Below are 23429 nucleotides of genomic sequence, written 5' to 3' on the forward strand. Positions count from 1 at the left end.
TCAAATAGTTAAAGGAGGGAATTCTAAAATGGTTGGCTAAAAATGGCAAAGCTTCTGCACAATCGGTATCTCTGAAATTTAGGAATGATAATTGTAGTCCTGTCCCCTTGATATACATCTGCAAATAAATTGTTCTCCAGAGATTTTCATTTAGCTTTGTGTTTTTATATCATTAGAGAAGAAATTTAGCTTGATTAGACATTGCTAATCTGGGCTGAATTTTTCTGGATGACATTTTTAAAAATGGCAGATGTGTTGCAGTGATTATGTAATATTTTAGGAACCATGAGACCTATATACTTTATTTTAGTGTCAAAGCATAGGATTTGGGGGTCAAGTAGCCTTATAGAGACTGAAAATAACTCCTTAGAGCAAACACTTCAGCCATTTTCCAAAACGGCAGCTCTGTAATAATGTGTTTTAGCAATCATATTGGTAATTTATTTTAATATTGCTTTTGTTTAAGGTTTTCTGTTGATTCAAATTTGTATACATGAGTAAAGCAGGTGGTAGCTTAGGATCTGTACCTTCTGACAGAGTGTTGCTAACTAAAAATTCTGAGGACTCCTTCAACAAAGAAAAATATGTCTTAAGCCAAACTATTCCAAAAGAAAAGCTAACATCAACTGAGGATGGATAGAAGAGTGTTTGAGAAGTTCATAAAAGACTGAAGCGAATAAGTGAAGAGGGTCAAATATCTTACCATCGTAACAAAAACGTCTACAAGTCGTGTACAATGGAAAAAAGCCTGGTAAAAATGTGTAAAAAAATAGCAGAAACCAGTGAATCGCAACAAGAATCCAAGTCTTCTGAGGAAGCGACAGCAATCAAACCCAATGCCCATCCACTTAGAAGAACGATGACTACCACTCGTACGCCTCCAACAACTGATCAGAAAACAGAGGATCTTCAATGTGTTTTCTGTGATTTAGCCAGAACAAGGGCCAAAGGGATTGACGAAAGAACAAAGTCCAGACATTGTGAGTCTCAAGGGCAAACATGTTTTTATCTGCAGCTAGTTTCTGATCTAAACAGCGAGGTGAATGTATTTGCAGCTAATTTGTATGCCCACTCGAACTGCATGCGTGCATTGATTAGAATATATGAATATACAATGAGCTCCTAGCAGCAATGTAACCACCAGCCTTCAGTTAAGTTTGCACTTTTTGAAAAAGGAAATTAAGTTTTACAGGGACTCTTGATTGCTGGCTACGGGTTCACACTCAGGGAAATCAGAGAAAGAATTGTTGAAACTGTATTGATCCATAATAATGAAATTAAGATTTTCCTAGTGAGAATGTACAATGACAGAATATGTTTTTGTCAGTCTAACAAAAAGAATGAGCCACGTATGGTGGTCTCAGCTGATTTGACTCCTGAAGTTCTTGCTTCCAAAATTAGATCACAGAATTCAGTAAAATCAGCAGGAACCATTTTAAGAAACATTCTGAAACATTTTGATTTTGGACATAATGACAGATTTTGTGATGTAAATCATGGGAGTCAACAAGAAGGCCTGATGTGTCTTAACATTTTTTTCATCATTGCTTAAGATTAGCAAAGCAAAACTGTTAAAAACAAAAATTCTTGAGTTTGGAACAGAAACTCATAACATTTTTGATAGCTTCGAAGATATAAGCAAATAAACGGAGGAAAATCCCATGAACCGACAGGCTTATGCTGTGCAAATCTACTGTCTTTTCCGGACCATATTTTATGAATTAAATAATGGCAAAAAGAAAACTCTGCTACACATGATGACTACCCATGCATTCTGTGACAAGTGCAAAAGTAGAGAGCTAATTACGTTAGAGAATAGGATTGGTATATCAACAAGTTATAATAACATATTATGGAGCAGGAACTTGTTGGCAGCTTATGCTATGAAATCTTGTGAACCCAACAGCACACCAGTTCCAAGTCACTTTGCCAGGAAAGGTTTTACAATTACTGCTCTTGATAATTTTGATTTTGAAGACAGCTCTTCTATGTCTGGAACATCCAACACACATGATACTACCATCGTGCTTTTTCAACAAGCTGGTTCAGCTTAAGGCATAAACAAATGAAGCTGCAAACGTTTAACCCAACTGCTTTGCCAACATGTGCAAAATAACTCCAAGCCATCAACACATCTCAACCTACCAGAAAGTTTCAAATTGGCTGAGGACATGGATCTTCTTCTACCTGAAGCTGCGATCCGCAAAGCTGATTTAACTGAATTTATCACATTGCTTATCTAGTGTGGCCTGAAGGATGAAGAAAAGCCAATTACTTTGTGAGCTGGAATTCATGCTGGGATCTCCCAGAATACCATCCCACTGAAGAAGGTTGGATTTTTACCAGAAATACCATCTACTGTCACAAACTACTTAACAGTATACACAGCTCCAAAGAAATTCCATAATGTGCATGATCAGCTTAAAGCTATACTGACAATTTTCAACAATGAAGGTCTTTTCCGTATTGTAGCTGACATTTTTATGAGCAATCCAGTAGAATTTGATGATCTTATCCAATGATGGGTGTTTTCCACATGACAAAAGTTTTGTTGTGCAGAAAACTATCTCAGTGGATGTGCCATAAACAATGCACTTATTGGGCTGAAATCTTTGGAAGCAAAACTGTCTAGTCACTATTGAGTGGATCTCATTATGTTTGTTTGTTACAAGGTATGCTCATCATATCTACGGTTATAGAAACATTGCATAGGAATGATTTCTGGAACAAGGATGACAAATTAGGTTTTGAATATATTATTTCATAAGTGAACATTCAAAAGACATAATGCAAAGCCAAGTAATATTCAATACACTCAGTTAAAAATCACAGAACCTGAAAACTAAGTTATTAGAGTTTGTCAAAGAATGTGAAGCAAAATCTGAACTTTGCAAGTACTGGGGAAATGTTTTACACATGATAGCTCTAGTGAAAAACTTCGTACATGCTGATCGGCAAGGTGATTGGGAGCTGCACGTGAAGACTGTGGGGTCACTGATTACTGTGTTTTGCGAATTCGACTGCATAAACTGCCTGAGATATAGCTCCTGATATTTGGAAAGAGTGAAGAAGCTTGAGGTGGAAAAATCATACCTCTACAAAGAAATCATCCAAAGACATGTTGTGGTGAAAGACAGGGAGGGGAGGTTCAATGCTGTAGCTCCAGATATGAAACTGGAACAGATCATCCAGAGAGAACAGAAATGCTCCAAGGGAATTGTTGTTTAGAAACGTAAACGTTAATTTGTTGCTCAATGGCAGCTAGTTGACCATAAAGTCCTTGCTATGTGCAATGTTTTCAGAGAGATGACAAATTCAAAATGAATGGACCCTTGTGAAACTGTTCCTCACAATAAACTTGTGGGAAAGAGTGGGGAATGTTTTAATAAAACATGTTGATAGCCTTCTTCATTTCATGCAGCAGCAAGAAAACTCCTACGAAATGACTGAGCCTGTCCAACTACACAACTTTGTGACCAAACAATATGTGGATAACCATAGAAAGACATGTCTATAAGATGTCCTGGATCATGGATCGAAACTATATGCAGAACTGAAACAGGAGAGATTTGTGTTGAAAGAGAAAAGGCTGTCTGACATAATCACTAAAGTTAACTTCCTCATATTAATTGCCATAGTAAGAGGTTTGTCCAACCAGCCACTTCAAAACAGGTTGCAAAAAAGCAACGTTCGCAAGCACAGAGAGAGATGGATGTAGAAAAAGAAAGCAGTGAATTTATCAAGGACATTCTGTTGCATGAACTTCTTCCATCAAATCCATTATTTGATGGAGATGCTGCAACCAAAGCAGTGAAGCACAAACTCATTCAAGAGCTTGAAAAAAAACTTTCACCTGAAGAACTTCAATTCAAAATAGAGTCCTCATTGAAAAGTGCTGTTGTTTTGCACTATGTGTCACAATTGTGAATGGTCAAGATTTCATCAATGCCAAACTTCAGAGTGGCTGGTCAGACTGTTCTATGGACAGCAAAGTCAGTGTGCACTTTGCCAGAGCTGCACATTGTCTTTGACACTTGTTCTGTCAAATATTGCGAGAGAATCAGACGAATGGCTACAAGTGGAAAAATTGACCTTCCCTACATCAAACATTCAACACCTATACTTGTGCACCTTAAAATATTCTGTTCATCAACATTGAACAAAATGAACTTGGAGATGTTAACTCGCCATAACATTGCTGATGCTTCGGTGAACACTGAATTTCCAATTATTGCAAAATGAATGATGTTCAATGAGAAGTTGGTTCATGTAGAGATATATCCAAAAGTTAAGGCCATATTATTCATGTCTTAACAGCAAATTGGAGGAAGCTGACCTTTGTGTTGTGCCACATGTTGAGTGGGCTGTTTGAAATGGTTCCACTCGAGTCATTGTACTGTCAAATGAAACAGATGTTATAATTGTGGTACTTAGATTTGTTGCAATGTTCATAATTCAAAAATTGCAGAGTAATGGATACATTATGGAACAGACGATAAAAGACACTTATTCCTGCTTCATATTCTGTACAAGAAACTTGACCCAGAGATGCCCCGTGTTCTTATCAAGGTACGCATTCTTACAAGTGATGACACTATGAGCAAGATTGGAACAAAGCTTGAAGCTTTAACTGCTGACGCTGTGAAGTTTCCAAATGGATTTGCTGAGACAAAAGAAGAATGTGACTTTAAGACGTAAAAAAATACCATGTGTGGAAAACAAGTTCTTCATGTCAGACATTTGATGATCTTCGGTACAGTGCGTGGACACATTAAAAGAGCGTTCCACTTAATTAGAAGATATGTAAATGTTTTGGATCATGCATATGTAGAGAAAGATCTGTGTGAATTTGGTTGGGAAAATATTGATGCAGTGCCAAAACCTATGAAATTTCTAAAGCCTCTACCCACAAAACTTACACGTATATGTTCTTGTAAAACCTGTGCTACAAAAAGATGTCCCTGTCGATATGCTCTTCTCAAATGTTCAATATTCTGCAAATGTACCACGATCGATTGCTGAAATAAACAACTATGAAAATGTGTCTAGAACAGGAGTGATAAGCATTATTTTTTTTCATATGCAGATTATAAACATTGATTGGTGTTTATATAAAAGGATTATTATTTGTTTCATTTCTATATATGTCTCTTCTTCTTTTAGAGATGGTATTTTTGAAAATGGCAGAAGAGATGATCCTAGGAATTATTTTCTGTCTCGATAGGAATACATGACCCCCAAAACCTATGTTGTGCCACCAAAATAAAGTATATAGGTCTCATGGTTCCTGAAATATTACATCATCACTGCAGCACATCGGCCATTTTTAAAACTGTTGTCCAGAACAATTCGGTCTGGATCAGCAATGTCTACTCAAGTTAAATTACTTCTCTAATGATCCAAAAACACAAATCAAAAATGGAAATCTGTGGACAATTTGTTTATGGAGGTATATCAGGGGGCCGGGATTGCTCATATTAGGCAGCTTACTCGAGAGATTTATGCAACAGAAAATCAAGCAATCTTTAACACTGAGCCTTGAACAGGAGGAAAAACATTGCCTTATCTAAAACAAAAATATGATGCATTACAAAAGGACATTGCTGATTTGGAAGACCACAATTGAAGGAGTACCTTGCATATTTTTGGGCTCCTACAAGTACTGAAGTTGGTGTAAGCTTGTGGAAGGAGATCTGGGAAGCTTGCTTTCTGAAGATTTTAGACATTACTTCTGCATGTAAATTTGACGTGGAAAAATCTCACATTGTGCTCTCATGCAATCTGCAAGATGCTAAGGGCCAGATGTGTGACCTTTTTTTTGCAGCCGCAAATGAGAGAACCTCCCTTTGGCGGCCGCAAAAAAGGGTAATAGCATGTACAAATGCTATTTTGCGAGTCCCTGACTTGCAGTTTACCACCTACTTCATGTAGGTGGTAAACCACTCGCAAAGGGAAAGAGGTCCCTAGGGACCCCTTCCCCTTTGTGAGAATGTTGGAAAATATTTTTTAAGAGCAGGCAGTCGTCCTAGAGACCACTGCTTGTGCTTAAAAATAAAACCGAAAAGTTTCATTTTTCTTTTTAAATTGCATTTAAAACAAAAAAAACTGCTTTATTAAAAAGCAGTCTCAGCAGGCCACCATCCTGTCATTCCCAATGTGCTCGCAAATTCCGAGAGACTCATTAATATTAATGAGCCTCACAATTTGCGACCCCATTAGGAATCGCAAACAGTGTGAAATACACTGTTGTACTGCAGGAAATTGCGCCTCGCAAATTGCGACTCGCAAAAGAGTCGCAATTTGCAATGCGCAATTTTCTTGGTCGTACATCTGGCCCTAAATATTCAAGAGCTATTGTCTGGAAACACCTTTGATACCAGCACAGGAAGCTATGGAGGAAACTGTCTGAACCTGTCTCCGCTCACCTACTCATCCTGCATCTTCTAACCATATTGCTACCAAAAACAGACAATTACCCGTTGGACTCACACACTCATGCCATATGCTACTTACATTCCTGTGGCTCTTAGTTGGACAAGAGACAGCAATAAAGATTAAACCTAGCATCATCGCAATGCATCAACTGCATCTAGTACTCTCACTCATCCCCCTTGCTTCCGAGCACACTTGTAAATAATTGGAGGAAGTCAGAAACACTAGACGCGGAAGATGAATCAATCATCTTGTAGCCGGATAGGAAGTGTCCACATGAGGATGGATTTATAATAAATAGTGCAATTGTTATGAGATAACTATACCTATTGTTTATTTTGTAAAATGTATAAGAGTACACTGCATTTTTCCATACCTTGGATTACAAACACAAAATGCAGACTGCTATCTCCCTGGTTCACTCCCACCTAGACTATACCAACTGACTGTACCTTAAAGACCATCACGCTCTTCTCTGCAGACTCCAGTGAATCCAAAAGGAGCCTGTGAAATAGTTTTTAGACATCATTATTCGCGACCGCATTACCCTCTACGAGCTCACTAGTGGCTGATTGTATCAAAGTGTACATCACTAAAGGCTCCTTGCACTGCCCAACGGCCCACCCACGACACTAAGTCAATCGTGTCCACACCTATAGCCAAGGAAGGACCCCTGGTCTCCCTCCTGTCCATCCATGGATTCAGAAAGGTATGCATTGGTGCAACATCATTCTCGGTATAGATGACCATGTTTTGGAACATCCATTAATAAACCAAAAATACAAGGTGCATGCAAATTCAGCTGCAAAGATTTTGCTGTTTCAGAAAAATTACCTTTCACCAAGCACCATGTCGAACATACCGAACAACCAAACATATGGTATTTCCACAAGAGAGACGCTATAAACCTTACACTTTTCATCCTCAGTTGAAGCAGAAATGCAGAGCTATAACTGGATTGTAGCACTGATCCAAACCTCATTCTTAATACTCCATGCTTTGAACATAGGCCAGACTATCAAACCACATTCTACAAAGGAAACACAACAAATGGAGACTCCACTTACCCAAAATATAGAGCACTATGCAAATATAATAGCACAACACAGGACTATCTATACCCTTTGAGCTCACGTCCTTACTTACCATGCAGGTACACATAGGTTTTGCTTAGACTTTTATTACTGTAAGGAGGAGGGTAAAAGATCTCCATGTGGCAGATATAATAATCGTTGTGAAAACTCTCCAGTTTGGTGAGAATGAAAGACATGCTGTTGGTGGACCTCCGCATGTCACAGTGAGCCCCACTCTGACCGTGATGGATCTCGGCTTTGTTCTTTGTCCAGAAGACAGTACAGACAGGCTCCTGATGATTTTCCTTGAGGAGTGTCAATTTGAAATCTGCATCCATCCTGTCAGGAATGGGTTTGCAGGGCAGTTGGAGCTCTCCATTGTGAGAAGCTACTAGCACCGATGGTCTGGAGCCTTCATGTTGGGCTGCAAAAAGATCAACAAAGTTTACTTTGACTTAAAAGAACAAAGAGCCACCAAGTTTGTGCATGGTTCCTACAACCAAGACAGAATTGGGCAACGGTACTTATGTATTTTCTTTTACCATGTATTGTGTGCAGTTCCCTTTTATCGCTTTTACAAGGTTCCCATATTTTTATGCTCATTTTTCCTCATACTTTGAAATTCTGACAATTCAATAAAGGTTGTTAGACTTGGTTTCTTTGATGTGGTTTCCCCTGACTTTTTGCCTTCACCTCCTGTGTTTTTGATGCTGTGCTGGATTTAGTTTTTTCTGGCTTAGATGCTTTGGGCACTTTGCCACTGCTGATCAGTGTCAAAGTGCAAGTGCTCCCTGTGTAAATTGTGATTACAATTGGTTCTCCCTGATTGGCATACTTAATTTACTGGTAAGTCCCTACTAAAGTGCACTAAGTGTGCCAGGGTCTGTAAATCAAATGCTACTAGTGGGCCTGCAGCGCTGATTGAGCCACCCACATGGGTAGCCCTAAAAATGTATCTCAGACCTGTCACTGCAGTGTCTGTGTGCAGTTTTAAACTGCCATGTCGACCTGACAAGTGCACCCAGTTGCCAAGCCCTAACCATCCCTTTTCTTACATGTGAGATACTCCTCAGGTAGGCCCAAGGTACTTCCATGGGCAGTACGCAGTGTATGTGCAGGGTAGGACATGCCCTGATGTGTGTGAAATGTTCTGATAGTAATATACTGCCAATTTTGTTTTTAACGATTGAAATGCTATCTGTCCCATAGGATAGAATGGGAGGAACTTTGTAACATCTTATAAGTATAACTTCTCATTGGGACAAGATCGAGAAATAAAGTTTAGGCTATTTGAACTCAGAATTTAATAACAAATCATTTAGCAAAGATGTTTTTTAAATTATGTGTTTAAAAATGACACTTTTAGAAAGCAGGCATATTCTTCTTTAACCATTATGTGTGCCTCTGTCTGTTTTTGGATTGACTGTCTGGTTTTGGAGTGACAGGGGTTGGGTATGTGAATTCGCCATAGACAGCCACTGGAGGGGTTGAGGTGTGCCTGGATGACTCCGAGCTGAGCTGAATGGGGCTTAGCTGCATTTAGAGTAGTGGGTGGAGATTTCCTTACACCTGAATAAGGTCGATCTCCCTTGCACAATGCTGTCTCCACCCCCTGTGGTCATACTGCACCAGTAAGGACAGGAATGGTTTGGGCTGGGCTCAGAGACCCTTGCACAAAGAGAACAAAGACAAAATGGGGTATAAGTAGTAGGCCTTAAACCTCAAAACTTTAGATTAATTCTGGACTCAAGAGGAACCTTTGCCAAGGAGAAGAGCTGAAGAGCTGTGAGGAGGAGTACTGCTCCTGTGCTGTGTAATGTGTGGGGTTGGCCTGCAGTTGCTGTTTCTGCTGAGGAAAGGCCAAAGACTGGAACTTTGATGTGAACCTGCTTGAACAAGAATCATGAAGGGACTGTGTGTGCTGGCCTCCTGTTCTGAAGTCTCAGGGACATAAAGACTTCACACCTAGCTTCCCTGAACCCTGCTGCTGAGAATTCTGCCCTGCCAGGAGGTGGCTGCTCCAGTTCTGGGCCTCTGGAGTTTGTTCCTGCTGTTGGGAGCAGGAAGAAACCTAAAGAACTAAAGAAATTGACGAATCGCTCTTCTTGCGGCTGTTTTTCCCAGCGCAGCACTGACGTGCAAGAAGAATCTGCAAGCATCTCCACGCTGCTGTCAAACCGATGCAGCTCATGTTGCAGCTGTAAGACCAGATGCATTGTGGGATCGTGGCTTAAGAAACTGACAAAGTGCTGCTTGTAGCTGCCGCATCGATGGCCAACGCATCACGGATTTCGATGCATCCCACCAGTGTGGCAAGTCTTCCTGACTATCACCCGCGGAGCAGAATCGTCTTGGAGTCGACACATCGTTTCCCCCTACACTCCAGATTCGATGCATCACTTCTCCTGCATGCAACAGAATTGTTGCATCGTCTCCTCATGGGCTCAGCAATTGACGCATCTCTCTGTTTCTCGACGCTTCCCATCTCTGCGGCTCTTTGACCTTATGAATTTTGATGCATCTACAGGTCCTTTGTGTGGAATCACACATGTATAGTTTTCTATGGACCTAGTTACTTAAATCCTTTGAAAAGTCATATTCTTATTACATTTATGTTTGATTTTTCTTGTTTTGGTCTTGTTGAGTTTAGAAAAAGATACTTTATTTTTTTCTAAACTGGTGTGGTGTCCATTTGTGGTGTTATCACTGTGTGTTTTGAGTACAAATACTTTACACGTTGCCTTTGGGATAAGTCTGTCTGCTTGTGCCAAGCTGTCCAGGAGGTGAGCAGGGGTCTAAAGCATGTATCACCCTTACCCTGACTAGAAACAACAGTCCCTATTTGGACAAAGGTACCTACCTTTGCAACTAGACACCCTCATTCCTAACATTGGTGGTCAGCAGTGAGGATATGAACTTGAAACAGTTTCTGACCTCCCAGTTTTGACTCAGTTTTTGCTGGTTTTATGTTTTTGCGCACTTTTTCACTGCTCTTCAGTTTTTAAGTGCAAGTGCTCCTGTGGAAAAATGGATTGGTGTGTCCATGATTGGCATATTTGATTTACTTGTAAATCCCTAGTTAAGTGCATGGGTTGTGCCAGGGCCTGTGAATCAAATGCTGCTGGGGGGCCTGCAGCACTGGTTGTGCCACTCACACAAGAAGCCCTGTAAAGTATTCTCAGACCTGCCACTGCAGTGTCTGCGTGCAGTTTGTCACTGCTGTGTCGACCTGGCAAGTGCACCCACTTGCCAGGGCCTAACCTTCCCAACTGGCATTACATGTGAGTCACCCCTAAGGTATGCCCAAGGTACCCCTGTGGGCAGGGGGCAGGGTCCAGTACATGTAAAGGGTAAGACATTAGGCCTGGGTGGTAAATTCCGTTCTGCTCGTGGAATTTGGGTAATTTCAGGTTCCGCGGAGAAGGCGTAATTGCCCAAAATTCCACGATCCGCGGTTTCGTGGAATTTTTTGCTTGTTTGTGCTATTAAAATGCGTGTTCGCAAGATATTTCTCCTCGAGCAAGCAAACAGCGTTCGCGAACAGGAAAAAAGCATTGTGATCAGGTGGAACAAGCAATTCCGTGTGCTCGAGGAACTTTTGTGTGCTCTCTGAGTTTTTTACCGTTTTGCGGATCTTTGCATAGCGCGACTACGCAAATTCTGCTTACCCCTATAGGACATGCCCTGATGTGTGTGGCATGTTCTGATAGTGAAATACTGCCACTTTAATTTTTCATTGTTCAAAAGCTATCCATCACATAGGATAAAATGGGGAGTTTACTTATAACATCTTATAAGTATAACTGCCCATGGGAACAAGATGGGAAAGGGAAGTGTGGTATGCCTGAACTCAGAATAAAAAAATGTTTAGCTATCCAGTGTGCATCTGCTAGGTTTGTGTATTGACTGTCTGGCTTTGGAGTGATAGGGGCTGGGGATGTGCATTCTGTTCAGACAGCCACTTGAGGAGTGAGGTGTGTCCTGCCTTTCCAGGGTGAGTTAGGGCTGGGCTGCATTCAGAGTGGGGGAGGAGATTTCCTTCACACCAAAAATCGGCCTGGTCTGCCTTGGACAATGCTGTCCCCACCTCCTGCCAGGAAGCTGCACCAGAGACGACAGAACTGGTTTTGGCTGGGCAGAGAGCTTCTCTGCCCCAGAGAACAAAGGAATTTGTGCTATGAAAGGTTGGGCCCTTACTCTGAACTTTAGAACTCTATTGGGACTAAGATGACTGCCAAGAAGAAGAGCTTGAGAAGCTGTGAAGAGGAATTACCACTTTGCTCTGTGCTTTGCTGTGTTGACCTGCATTGGCTGATTCTGTCTTGTGCAGTGAAATGACTGGACTGAACTTTCTGCAACTTCTTTGTGTGGGTTTCTCCCAGGGCTTAAGACTGTGTGTTTTGTGCTGCAACAGAAGAAAAAGCAACCAAACACTGTCAATGCTGCTGTTGCTGACTCCCTGTCCTGAAGTCACCCTAGAGGGCACTGCCGCATCTCCCACCGCAACCCTGGTCTCACCGACGATGCCACCCGATGCCACCACCGAGCCGCTGCTTGCACCATGACCTGTGGGCACCGCACTCCGCACCACCTTGCTCCATATCACCACCCTGGTATCACTGACAAACCCACTCACCGCTGACATCGACACCACTGCTTGCACAGTGGTTTGAGGGCACCGCTCATAAGTTACACAACACCCTGCCCTCATCCCACACCGCAGCCGTGGCTTACCGGCGCCGGCGCCATTGACTTCAGTTCATCAGCTGACGGCAGCGCTTCTGCAACAACGACGCTGCTGCTTGCACCGTGACCTGCCAGCACTACGACAAGCACTGCATTACGTCGCAGTGCAGCCCTGGTCTCACGATGCAGCTGGACGACCGTCACAGAGCCGCTGCCTGCTCCGCGAACTGAGGGCCCTGCATGCTGCACCACTGCACTTCACACTGCAGCCCCGACACCTGCCGACACCGGTGCTCTTGACTTCAACTGCGAGGGGTTCGATCTGTAGCGCGCATGACTTAAAGGGACCGACGACTCCAGCACCAACCTCCAGAACTGATGCCTGCAGACATCAGCTCTGAGAGGCTCAATGAGAGGCTCAATGAGAGGTCGTCGATGCCCTACATTTCTAAAAGGTCCTGTTTTGGGGTCTTTCCGACATCGAAGATGGCCTGCGACTCTGCGATCAGCCAGAACTGTTTGGATTTGTTGTTCATGACGCCATGATAGACCCAGACGGAGCTATCCACTTCAAGGAACTGTAATTTAAGTTTATTTTTGATCATTGAGAATTCTTCAAACTGTGTATAAAACTGGTGTCATGTCCTTTTGTACTGTTTTTACTGTATCACTGTTGGTTGTGTTCAAATGCTTTATACACTGCCTCTGAGATAAACCTGACTGCTAGTGCCAAGCTACAAAGGGGGTGAGCAGGGGTTATTTTAGAAGTGTACCTCCCTTGCCCTAACTAGGAAGAAGGGTCCCTACTTGGACAATTGTAACTACCTCTGCCAACTAGAGACCCCCATTTCTAACATTGGTTGTCAGCGGTGAGGATAGGACTTGCGTTTGCACTTGACTTACAGTGATTGATGTGCACTACTACCATATTCCAGACCATTACGTACCACATACTGTTTTTTGGTCTATCTTTGTGATCTCATTGTTTTGGATCTTGAACTTCCTACTGCATCATGCCTGGTACAGTAGCATCATCCATTGCATCCTTAGAGGTGCCCTTTGAAGAGGAATGGTTTGAAACCTACAACATCAAAGAGTTGAAGGCCATTTGTAGAAACCTAAAAGTCCAAGTCAGAGGACTCACACGGAAGGAGGAGCTAAAAAAAAAGCGCTTAGGGCCTGGGTAGCAGCCAGACAGGACAGTGACCTTAGTGGAGAGGCGGAGGAGCCTACCCCTTGTGTGAATGTGCTTTTGGATGGAAGGGGTCCCTCCAGACCAGGCAGCAGTGGTCTGTCCCAAGAAGAGCTGGAGGACAGGAGGAAGGTCAGGAGGCATGAGATAGAGGTTGAGAGGCTTAAGATGGAATCTCAAAGAATGGATCTAGATCATGAGCGTGGGCTCAAGGAGCTGGAGTTGAAGAGCAAATCCCACACTGATGGTGGCAGCAATTCTTCAGTGCAGACAGATAGGATTGTGCACATCCCGAAGAATGTGGGCAAAGAATTTAAGAAGAGGGATGACATACAAGGGTGGTTTCAGGGGTATGAGTTGTCTATTCACATGAATGGGGTCCCTGAGAGGAATTAGAGGGCAGGGTTGTGGCCTCTCTTTCCAGAGGAAACAAGGGATACTCTGATAGCTTTGGGTAAGGGGCAGAACCTTACCTACGCTGACATGAAGGACGCTCTCCTCACTAGGCGTGGACTCACCCCTGACAAGTACAGGGATCAGTGTAGATCAATAGGAACACTGATGCAAACACTCGGTTGGAATGTGTGGATTCTTTCTGCAGGTCACTAGATGGCTGGGGAAGGGCAGTAATGTGACAGATTTTCAGGGGCTCTACAAATTGATTGCATGTTAGCACTTGTCTTGTCTATGTTTTGCAGATCTGTGGCAGTACTTGGTTGGTAGTAAGCTGACTGACCCCAGGAAGCTTGCTATGGAGGTGGACTGAGATGAGTACCAGGGTCCACAAGAAAGCATTTGTGGAGACTCTGCCAAAGGTGGGCAGGGATCCCAGCAGAAGAGTGGGGGGGGACAAGGGTAAAGCACAGGAGTTCTCTAAAGGGCCCTAAACTACTACCCAGGGTAAAGGTTCCCATCCTCCAGGAGATGAGAAACAAGTGATCTCTTCAGGAAAGCCTGGGGAGACTGGCCCGGACGTGTTTTGCCTGTAAGCAAGTGGGTCACAAAAGGGGGATCCAAAGGGGCCCAGGAGGGACCAGCCACCCACCGTTGGACAGACCAAGGTGTTGGCTAGTGTAGCACTTGGGATGGAGGGTACCCACAGGAGGGTGGGGATCCCGCATAAATGACCCTCATCTCACCAGGGGACAGTCAGATGTTCCCATGAAACCAGGTGCCTGATAACAGTAAAAAATACAGTACCTGGATAACCATCAATGGGGAAAGGGAAGAGGCTCTCAGAGATTCTTGTGCCAGTGTGACCTCAGTCCGATATTACCTGGTCTCTTCGGAGCAAGTAGTTGCCGGGGCATCCCACAAAGTAGTTGATCTGGACAACTTGGAGCACCAGTGTAAAGTGGCAGAGGTTCCCTTTGAATGGGAGGGGTCTCAGGCCTCTTGAGGGTGGTTGTGAACCCTACCATGCCTGTCAATTGTCTGCTAGGGAATGACCTGGAACAGTCCACTCGGTCAATGGTGACCAGAAAGGGTGATCAGAAGGATCTGGAGCTGTTGCAGGGATTCTGCACAAATACAGAACTATTGAGGAAATATGAATTTTGTGATCAGTTATGTCCCCTATCGTAGACCCCAACGGCTCCATGTGCATGCTATAAGTACATGTATGTTCCCTCCAGTTCCAGTTATGAAGACGCAAATACATGTGCGTCCACCGTCAACATGTCCTCTTTCAGATCCGCCATGAATGGGTCAGATATTCCATTCCTAAGTATGAAAGGCCACCGACTTTATGTGGTTCACTTTCCACATTTTACAGATTCAGGCGAGTAGGCCCTGAATTCTGCCATCAAGCCTTTTCCTGCCTTCTGCCTCTGAAAGCTCCAGTCCGAGCCCGCATCTGTATCCATGAACTTTGTCCTACTCCCTGCGCGGCTAACGGTGCCTGATCCAGCCTGTTGCCTGCCAAAAACTGTATTTCACCTTCAAGATTATCTGCTCCGCTCCTCATCCGATGCATTCCTGTCTAGTAGTTTAGGTAAACATTCTTCCAGCTACAGTGCAAAGGGCCAGGCCTCACTGTCCTCATGCAAGTAATTCATAGCCCCTGTTACCATGGAAGATTCCTGCCCCCTCGCATCTCATGTAGACACTTAGACGCTTGTACACGCACTAACAGTCAGTATAGAATAGACTCCGTCCGAGAGACCTTTCCTTTTGGATAATACAGTTCTTTAAACATAAGATATTAGATATGATTTGGGATTAGGTTGACATGACCACTCAGACTTCTGTCTCCACATGTAGAGCTAAATGTCAAGTCCCCTTCACCCTCTAGTTGCACGTCAATCACACGTCATGCGGCTGCGCGCGCATCTCTGCCAAATATTTCTGCTGACATTGCAGGATTCTCTTATGGATCCACCCACTTGTGACATCATGTTTAATGACGTTTTTAGTTACGCCTATGTATACGCCTTTTTTCATTACGTATGTGTGTCATTATCTGTATTATCAGTTGTTACGCCTCTTGCATCTGTCTTAATGTAAACCTTTTCATATAAATATCATTACTTGTCAATAATGTATTGCCTTCCCTTCCTGAACCTTCGTGGTGATGGAATTTGAAGCCTACAGTTCGAACTGTAATTCCTTTGTAGAGGAATAAAGCCTTTTAGAACCTCTAATACCACGGATTCTGCCTCTTATATTTACTGAGTTATTCTTACTAGACTTTACCGCATAAAAAATAGTACCGGTAATGAAATATTTACCACATAAATTGGCGCCCGAACAGGGACACTTTCTCATCTCACGCGCCGGAGGTGCGTTGCAGGCCCGGTCTCCTGCCACAGCTGAACGGACAAAAACGCGTACCTGCAGGATTTCCTGTATCTCCCTCCGGCCAAGCGGGGGCGACTGAGGCTGCGATCAACACCCAGACGAGGCGGTGAGAAGTGCGAAGTATCCCGACCAGAGCCTAGCTGAGAGAGCAAGATCCGAGGTATACAGAGGCCCACCAGGTTCCGAAGTTCCGAGTCCAGTCGAGTCGAGTCCAGTCCGGTCCAGTTTCAGTTCAGTTCCGAGGCCTTCCGTTCCGCGCTACCCGGTGAGTACCATTGCCGGGGAGGCATTTAAACGTGCACATAGGTTGTGCCGGTCAAGACGGGTTTGGGTACACAAATCCGGTCTGCACTGTTTCAGCAGTGTATCTGTACTGTTTAGCAGTATATCTAGTATGTCTTGCATATAATTAAGTATTATCTAGTGTTAGTATTATGTCAGTAACCAGTTTTCTATTAGTTATCATCGTTCGTTAAAACTGTTAAATGTTAAATGTTTTAATACGTTCTACATATTGTGGTGTGAATGATTGTTCATTATTGTGTTTATTGTATTAAGTGTGTTCAAGTAATAAGGTCTAAAAATGCCGCTCTTTTCAAAATTAAGACAGATCAAAACCAGAAAAGGGGTACTCGAAGAAGCTGTTCCCATTCCACCTAGGGACACTCCAGGGTACTTTATGTATCATAAGCATGGCCTAGATGCCGTACTATTTCTTGATTTATGGGTGGACTACACCAAGGATTTACCAGAGAGTCAGAGATGGCCCGCAGCGGGGACCTGGGATGCAGATTGCATCATGAGAGTAGAAGAAGAATTATGGAAAAAGAAAGCCAGACAGTCACAGAAAGATGCCATTGAATTATGGCGTAAAGAATCATATAGACGTACAGAAAAAGCGCTCAGACAGGAAGAGAAAGGTAGGGAGAATTCAAATAAAGCCCGAGAAAGTCTATTAATTGAGGAAGGTACCCGAGTAAAATCAGAACAAGTAGATAGACAAAGAAATACCCTTATGAATGGTATGTATCCCCTTCTGGCCGAAGGGTTACCTCAGGCCACCCCGGAAATACCGAAAAACTTGACACCTCCATTGCTCCCGATAAAAGCACATCCCAAAGCACATCCCAAAACAGCAAAAGACGTTTTCCTTTCCTCCTATTTAGATGACGTAGCTCCCGAGTATGCTAATACCATACCACACACACCGTTTGCCGATGGTGTTCAACACCAAGATCATCCGTCTGTATCCCCGCAACAACAAACTCCTACACAAGTTCCAACAGGTCCGACCATTTCTACTGTTTTTCCCGCATCTACAATTTCTATCTTACGTCCAACGAATCCTTTCTTGCCCAGCACCTCAGATGGTGCTACAGGAGGTACGACAGACATGTTTGCCACACCGCCGCGAAATAAACAGACCCTTAGAGATTTAGCACTCCAACGTACACCCCAACTAGCGACATCCGACATGTTTAAAGAACATCTTGTGGATTGTAGATACGATCCAGTGCCAGGTAATCAGGACAGATTGCTACTATCATCACTACGTATACGACGAGCTACATTGTATTTAATGACGATACCAGGAATGGTTGAACACCTAGACAATATATATCACTTTGTCCAAACAGGGCGTGGCCCAGAAAGTATTAACGAAGCTATGGAATACCAGAAAGTGGATGTACAAAGACAACTACTACGTTTTTTCATAAACTGCGTGATCAGGAACCAAGACAGGCCTGAGGCAGATCATGATACCATGCAAAAACTTGCCAAATGGGGTCAGAATATATCAGACGAGAAACATGATAGACAGGCGTGTATAATCGCCATGTATCGAAAGATCCGCAAGGAAGTAGAACGAATACATAAAGAAAGACGAGAAGCAGACAGAATTGAATCAGAGGGAGAGGAGGAGCAAGAATCAGAACAATTAGAAACGATAGCTTACGTAGGTAGAGGAAGACCCCATAATAATACTAGAGGCTTTAATGATCCGATACGTCCGATACGTCCAGAATGTAACAGACATTTTCAAACCCCTATGTTAAATACAAGGTCCCCTGAACACTTATTCCAAGCCGCTGATAAATTACTCTGAGATCGAAGGGGGTACCATATGCTCGATTCTATGGACGAACAAGAATTAGCCAGGTCAGCAGTACAATGGGCTGACAGTCCCAGCAAATACAGTGATGATGCACTAGCACACACGTTTCTGAACCTTGCCCCAGACGAACAGCGTTTAGCTAGTATAGACAGTATTCAACACATTTGGTTCAACAAACACTTGCGAGCAGCAGCCAAACAGAAAGTACGTACCTGTATGATATGTTGTCAGTTTAATCCAGGTAAAAGCATCCCCGTAGAGCAGGGTGGATTTCAACCTCCCGATCATGCTTTTGAAGTCCTCCAGATGGATTATATCCAGATGGAACGATGTCGAGGATTCAAATATGTTCTCGTAGTTGTCTGTGCTCTTTCCCGTTGGACAGAAGCCTACCCGGTTTCAGATTACACTGCCCCGACTACTGCCAAACAGCTAGTTCGAGAATTCTTCCCACGATTCGGTTTGCCACGTGTTGTCTACTCAGATAACGGCCAGCCGTTCTCATCCGAACTGATGAAACACGTTTCACTTCTGTTAGGTTACCAATGGAAATTCCACTGTGTTCGACATCCCGAGGCAGCAGGTCTTGTTGAACGTCATAATCAAACTCTGAAAATTAGATTGTCCAAAATATGTAGAGAAAAAGGTGTCGATTGGATAGTAGCCTTACCAGTTGCGCTCTTTTACATGAGAATGGTAGCACATTCTCGAACAGGGCTATCCCCGTACGAGGTGATCTTCGGTAGACCACCAAATATGTGGGGGACGCCTATACCTCGCAAAATCACTGATGTTGACTGTAATATGCTGACAGATTACCTGGCTTCCTTGATGTCTGCACTACAATCTTGTCGTTCACAGGTAGCTGCAGCTTTTCCCGATAACACTGAGGTGAAGCCCCATGACGTGGTTCCAGGTGATCTGGTTCTGGTGCGGAATTTCGACCAGAAGACCCAACTGGAGCCTAGGTGGAAATCGCCTAAACTCGTTCTGCTAACAACAAGGACAGCCGTGAAGATTGAGGGACGTAAAGGGTGGTTGCACTCGAGTCATATCAAGAAATTTTATGGACTACCGTCCGATGTGAACACTCAGCCCTGCATTCCCTCACAGACAGACTCAAAGCTTCCCTTGGTTGAACAAACAAAAACCGAACTTTATAAACTGAAGCTAAGGTCTAGCAAGTCAGACAATTTGATTGTTTAAGTCCTCTCCAAGGTGAATCGGTTGAATTTGTCTCTGACATGTATCCTCTAGACCGAAATAGAGAGAGAAATAGACAGATAAAGCTTAAAAAACATGCGTACTGTAAATCGCTTCGTAGTCACTGCACAGTTACATTATTAATTTTGTTTTTTCTAAGTCTTCTGATCATCATTTCTAGTGTATTACTACATATGTATTACCCTATTTCTAAGCATGCTTACAATGTTACCGCAGAACATTCTTTTAGCGAATTACCTCCGCATAAGTTGTCTTATAGATTTGCGCTGCGCAACAACACTTTTATTAGTATGTTACATCATTCCCATCAGACCAGCAATGCTACCAATTGTTGGATATGTGGCCGACTCCCTCCCTATCAGAACTATAAGGGAGTTTTGCCCCTCTTTCCGTATCCGTTCACACACAATGGCTCCTGTGGAGCATGGTTTAGTTTGATTAATTCCCTAGATTCAAATTCCGTAGTTTATCAAGACAACTGGGTATGGGGAAACCTGAACCTAGTTTTGCTTAAAGTCTGCTACCCTAACAAGGAGGGACTTCCCAAAAGAACAGGAACTGATCTAGAAAATGAAGTATATGGATTAGGTAATTTTACACTTAACCTCCTGATTCTGAATGTTGAATCCGAAGCTACGCCAATCTTGCCCGCTATGTCAGTATTCCCAGTTAAAGGGGAATTATGTGTAAGAAAGAATGGTTCCATACACATGGGCCATAGTAAATGCACCACTGTAATAAAATTCAGTGATCAAGGCAAGTCTACGTTTAGAGCTTCCCGTCATTCCTACTTCATATGTGGCCAGACCGCATATATACGTCTACCTCTAGATTGGGATGGTACCTGTTACATAGCATTCCTTCTGCCACCTGTTTTCCTAGCCCCTCCTGACTATCACAGAAATACCCATTTAGTACACAATAGACAGCAGAGAGATCTCCCGATTGTCGATTACACTGAAACGGCATGGGAGCAATACACAGATTTCAATAAAGGTTTCTTTCCCTATATAGGTACAGTCACTAATAGTAAGCTGATACGTAGATTAACTAGAACCCTTGAAGCAGTAGTGAACGAGACTACTTCCGCCTTAGGCAATTTAACAGAAGAGCAGTCTGCTATGCGGATTGTTGTGCTTCAAAATCGTCTTGTCCTTGACGTCATCCTGGCCGATAGGGGCGGAGCTTGTAGGGTCATCGGATCAAGTTGCTGTGTTTTCATACCAGAAAACTCGCCGTCAGTATATAAAGCCATAACTCGCCTTCATAAGATTATAAGCCAGATACACCAGAGTCCAGGCACCTGGACTTGGTCCGGTTGGTTCTGGAGCGTGTTGTCAGCCTGGGGATGGAGGATCCTATCCTTCCTAGGTATTGGCTTTCTCATACTATTCAGTTGCTGCTTATGTCTACAATGTGGGCCAGCGATTTGTGGTCTGTGTGCCACATCGTGTATCCCGCATCCAAGTTTTCGTTCAAGATCCCGGAAGAAGAAAGAAGAACAAATGATGCTATATGAACAGATCGATGGATTGATGAAGATCGATATCTCCTGAGGGTCTGTAGGGGACAAGGAGGGAATGAGGAAATATGAATTTTGTGATCAGTTATGTCCCCTATCGTAGACCCCAACGGCTCCATGTGCATGCTATAAGTACATGTATGTTCCCTCCAGTTCCAGTTATGAAGACGCAAATACATGTGCGTCCACCGTCAACATGTCCTCTTTCAGATCCGCCATGAATGGGTCAGATATTCCATTCCTAAGTATGAAAGGCCACCGACTTTATGTGGTTCACTTTCCACATTTTACAGATTCAGGCGAGTAGGCCCTGAATTCTGCCATCAAGCCTTTTCCTGCCTTCTGCCTCTGAAAGCTCCAGTCCGAGCCCGCATCTGTATCCATGAACTTTGTCCTACTCCCTGCGCGGCTAACGGTGCCTGATCCAGCCTGTTGCCTGCCAAAAACTGTATTTCACCTTCAAGATTATCTGCTCCGCTCCTCATCCGATGCATTCCTGTCTAGTAGTTTAGGTAAACATTCTTCCAGCTACTGTGCAAAGGGCCAGGCCTCACTGTCCTCATGCAAGTAATTCATAGCCCCTGTTACCATGGAAGATTCCTGCCCCCTCGCATCTCATGTAGACACTTAGACGCTTGTACACGCACTAACAGTCAGTATAGAATAGACTCCGTCCGAGAGACCTTTCCTTTTGGATAATACAGTTCTTTAAACATAAGATATTAGATATGATTTGGGATTAGGTTGACATGACCACTCAGACTTCTGTCTCCACATGTAGAGCTAAATGTCAAGTCCCCTTCACCCTCTAGTTGCACGTCAATCACACGTCATGCGGCTGCGCGCGCATCTCTGCCAAATATTTCGGCTGACATTGCAGGATTCTCTTATGGATCCACCCACTTGTGACATCATGTTTAATGACGTTTTTAGTTACGCCTATGTATACGCCTTTTTTCATTACGTATGTGTGTCATTATCTGTATTATCAGTTGTTACGCCTCTTGCATCTGTCTTAATGTAAACCTTTTCATATAAATATCATTACTTGTCAATAATGTATTGCCTTCCCTTCCTGAACCTTCGTGGTGATGGAATTTGAAGCCTACAGTTCGAACTGTAATTCCTTTGTAGAGGAATAAAGCCTTTTAGAACCTCTAATACCACGGATTCTGCCTCTTATATTTACTGAGTTATTCTTACTAGACTTTACCGCATAAAAAATAGTACCGGTAATGAAATATTTACCACACTATGCGCAGGAATTTGGGACCTTGGTGCATAGGGACTGGGTCTTCCCACCACCTTAGTACCCACAAACCCAGGACCGACTAGCTATAGTGTCTCACTTGCTCTCCTACTCAGTCACAGAGAAACAAATAAGCAGACACCCAGAACACAACACACCCAGATCTCTCAGGAATCGCAGAAACAAGACACTCCCTTTCGCTCACACTCTGGTACTTGTCCACAATAAGATCTGACACTGAATAGTTTAAAATATTTTTTTAACTAATGTGCCCTAATATGCAGTATACGTGCCACAACAACCAGAAAAATGCATAGTACAAATACAGTCAGCATAGAAGCTAGTCCATATATCATGAAGAGAGATGTCATCATAGAAAGACAATGGAGAAAGGACTATATTGCCTAACCTCCCTCCTCTTGCTAAGAAGAAGTATTATTATATAATAGAAGATCTCTGGGCTTTGTCAGCAGACCCTCATTACTTAGCCTATAGATGGTAGATCTACATCATAGGTGCTGTCTCGCTCATCTCCCTGGAGAGGTCACTCACCAAGTGTTCACGTATTCGTGTACCCCACTAAAAACCCAAGTACGCTGTCCAAACCCCAGTTGCATTAGTATATTTTGTCTAAGGGCTAAGGTCTGGCCAGAACAAAATAACAAGGGGCATTGTTGTTCGACCTTGCACATAATGTTCAGTCAAAATCCCAGGAACATCCAGAGAGCAAACAAAGTGATGAGTTTTCATGTGAAAGTAGCCATTGAAAGTATTGCAGAAAATAAAGACGTGTAGTAACGTGTAACAGAGTAGCAGGCACGCTGCAACGTGCCCATGCTAAGTTAGTGAAAAAATGACAATGTCCCCATGGGCCATGTTACAAATCCTGAAACAGTGGCTAAAGTTCCTGCCAAGAGAAAGGGCAGGAGTCGTGGGAAACCTGCCCTGAGGTTCCCACGGTTCAGGAGGAGGTTAACCTTGAGGGGGATGCCCCGGTATCTATAGGGGAGCAGGTAGCCAAACTTAGGGACTTATCTGAGCTGACCCATTGGCAGCAAGAAGGTGGTCCCACCAGGTAAGTATTCTGAAGGGAGTAGAAGGAATGCCCTGCTTGCCCTTCTCTAGAAGGTTTGCAG

General features: G+C 43.3%; 1 protein-coding gene across 1 annotated transcript in view; it reads right to left on the reverse strand.

Moving 5' to 3' along the window:
- ICOS (inducible T cell costimulator) overlaps positions 1-23429 on the reverse strand; it is a 99899-nt gene that overhangs the window by 19130 nt on the left and 57340 nt on the right. The window contains exon 2 of the mRNA XM_085648930.1: positions 7579-7929. Within this exon, the coding sequence (XP_085505056.1) occupies positions 7579-7929 (351 nt within the window). The remainder of the gene's footprint in view (positions 1-7578; positions 7930-23429) is intronic.

Source organism: Triturus cristatus, chromosome 3_2 (assembly GCF_964204655.1).
Source record: "Triturus cristatus chromosome 3_2, aTriCri1.1, whole genome shotgun sequence".
NCBI lineage: Eukaryota > Metazoa > Chordata > Amphibia > Caudata > Salamandridae > Triturus > Triturus cristatus.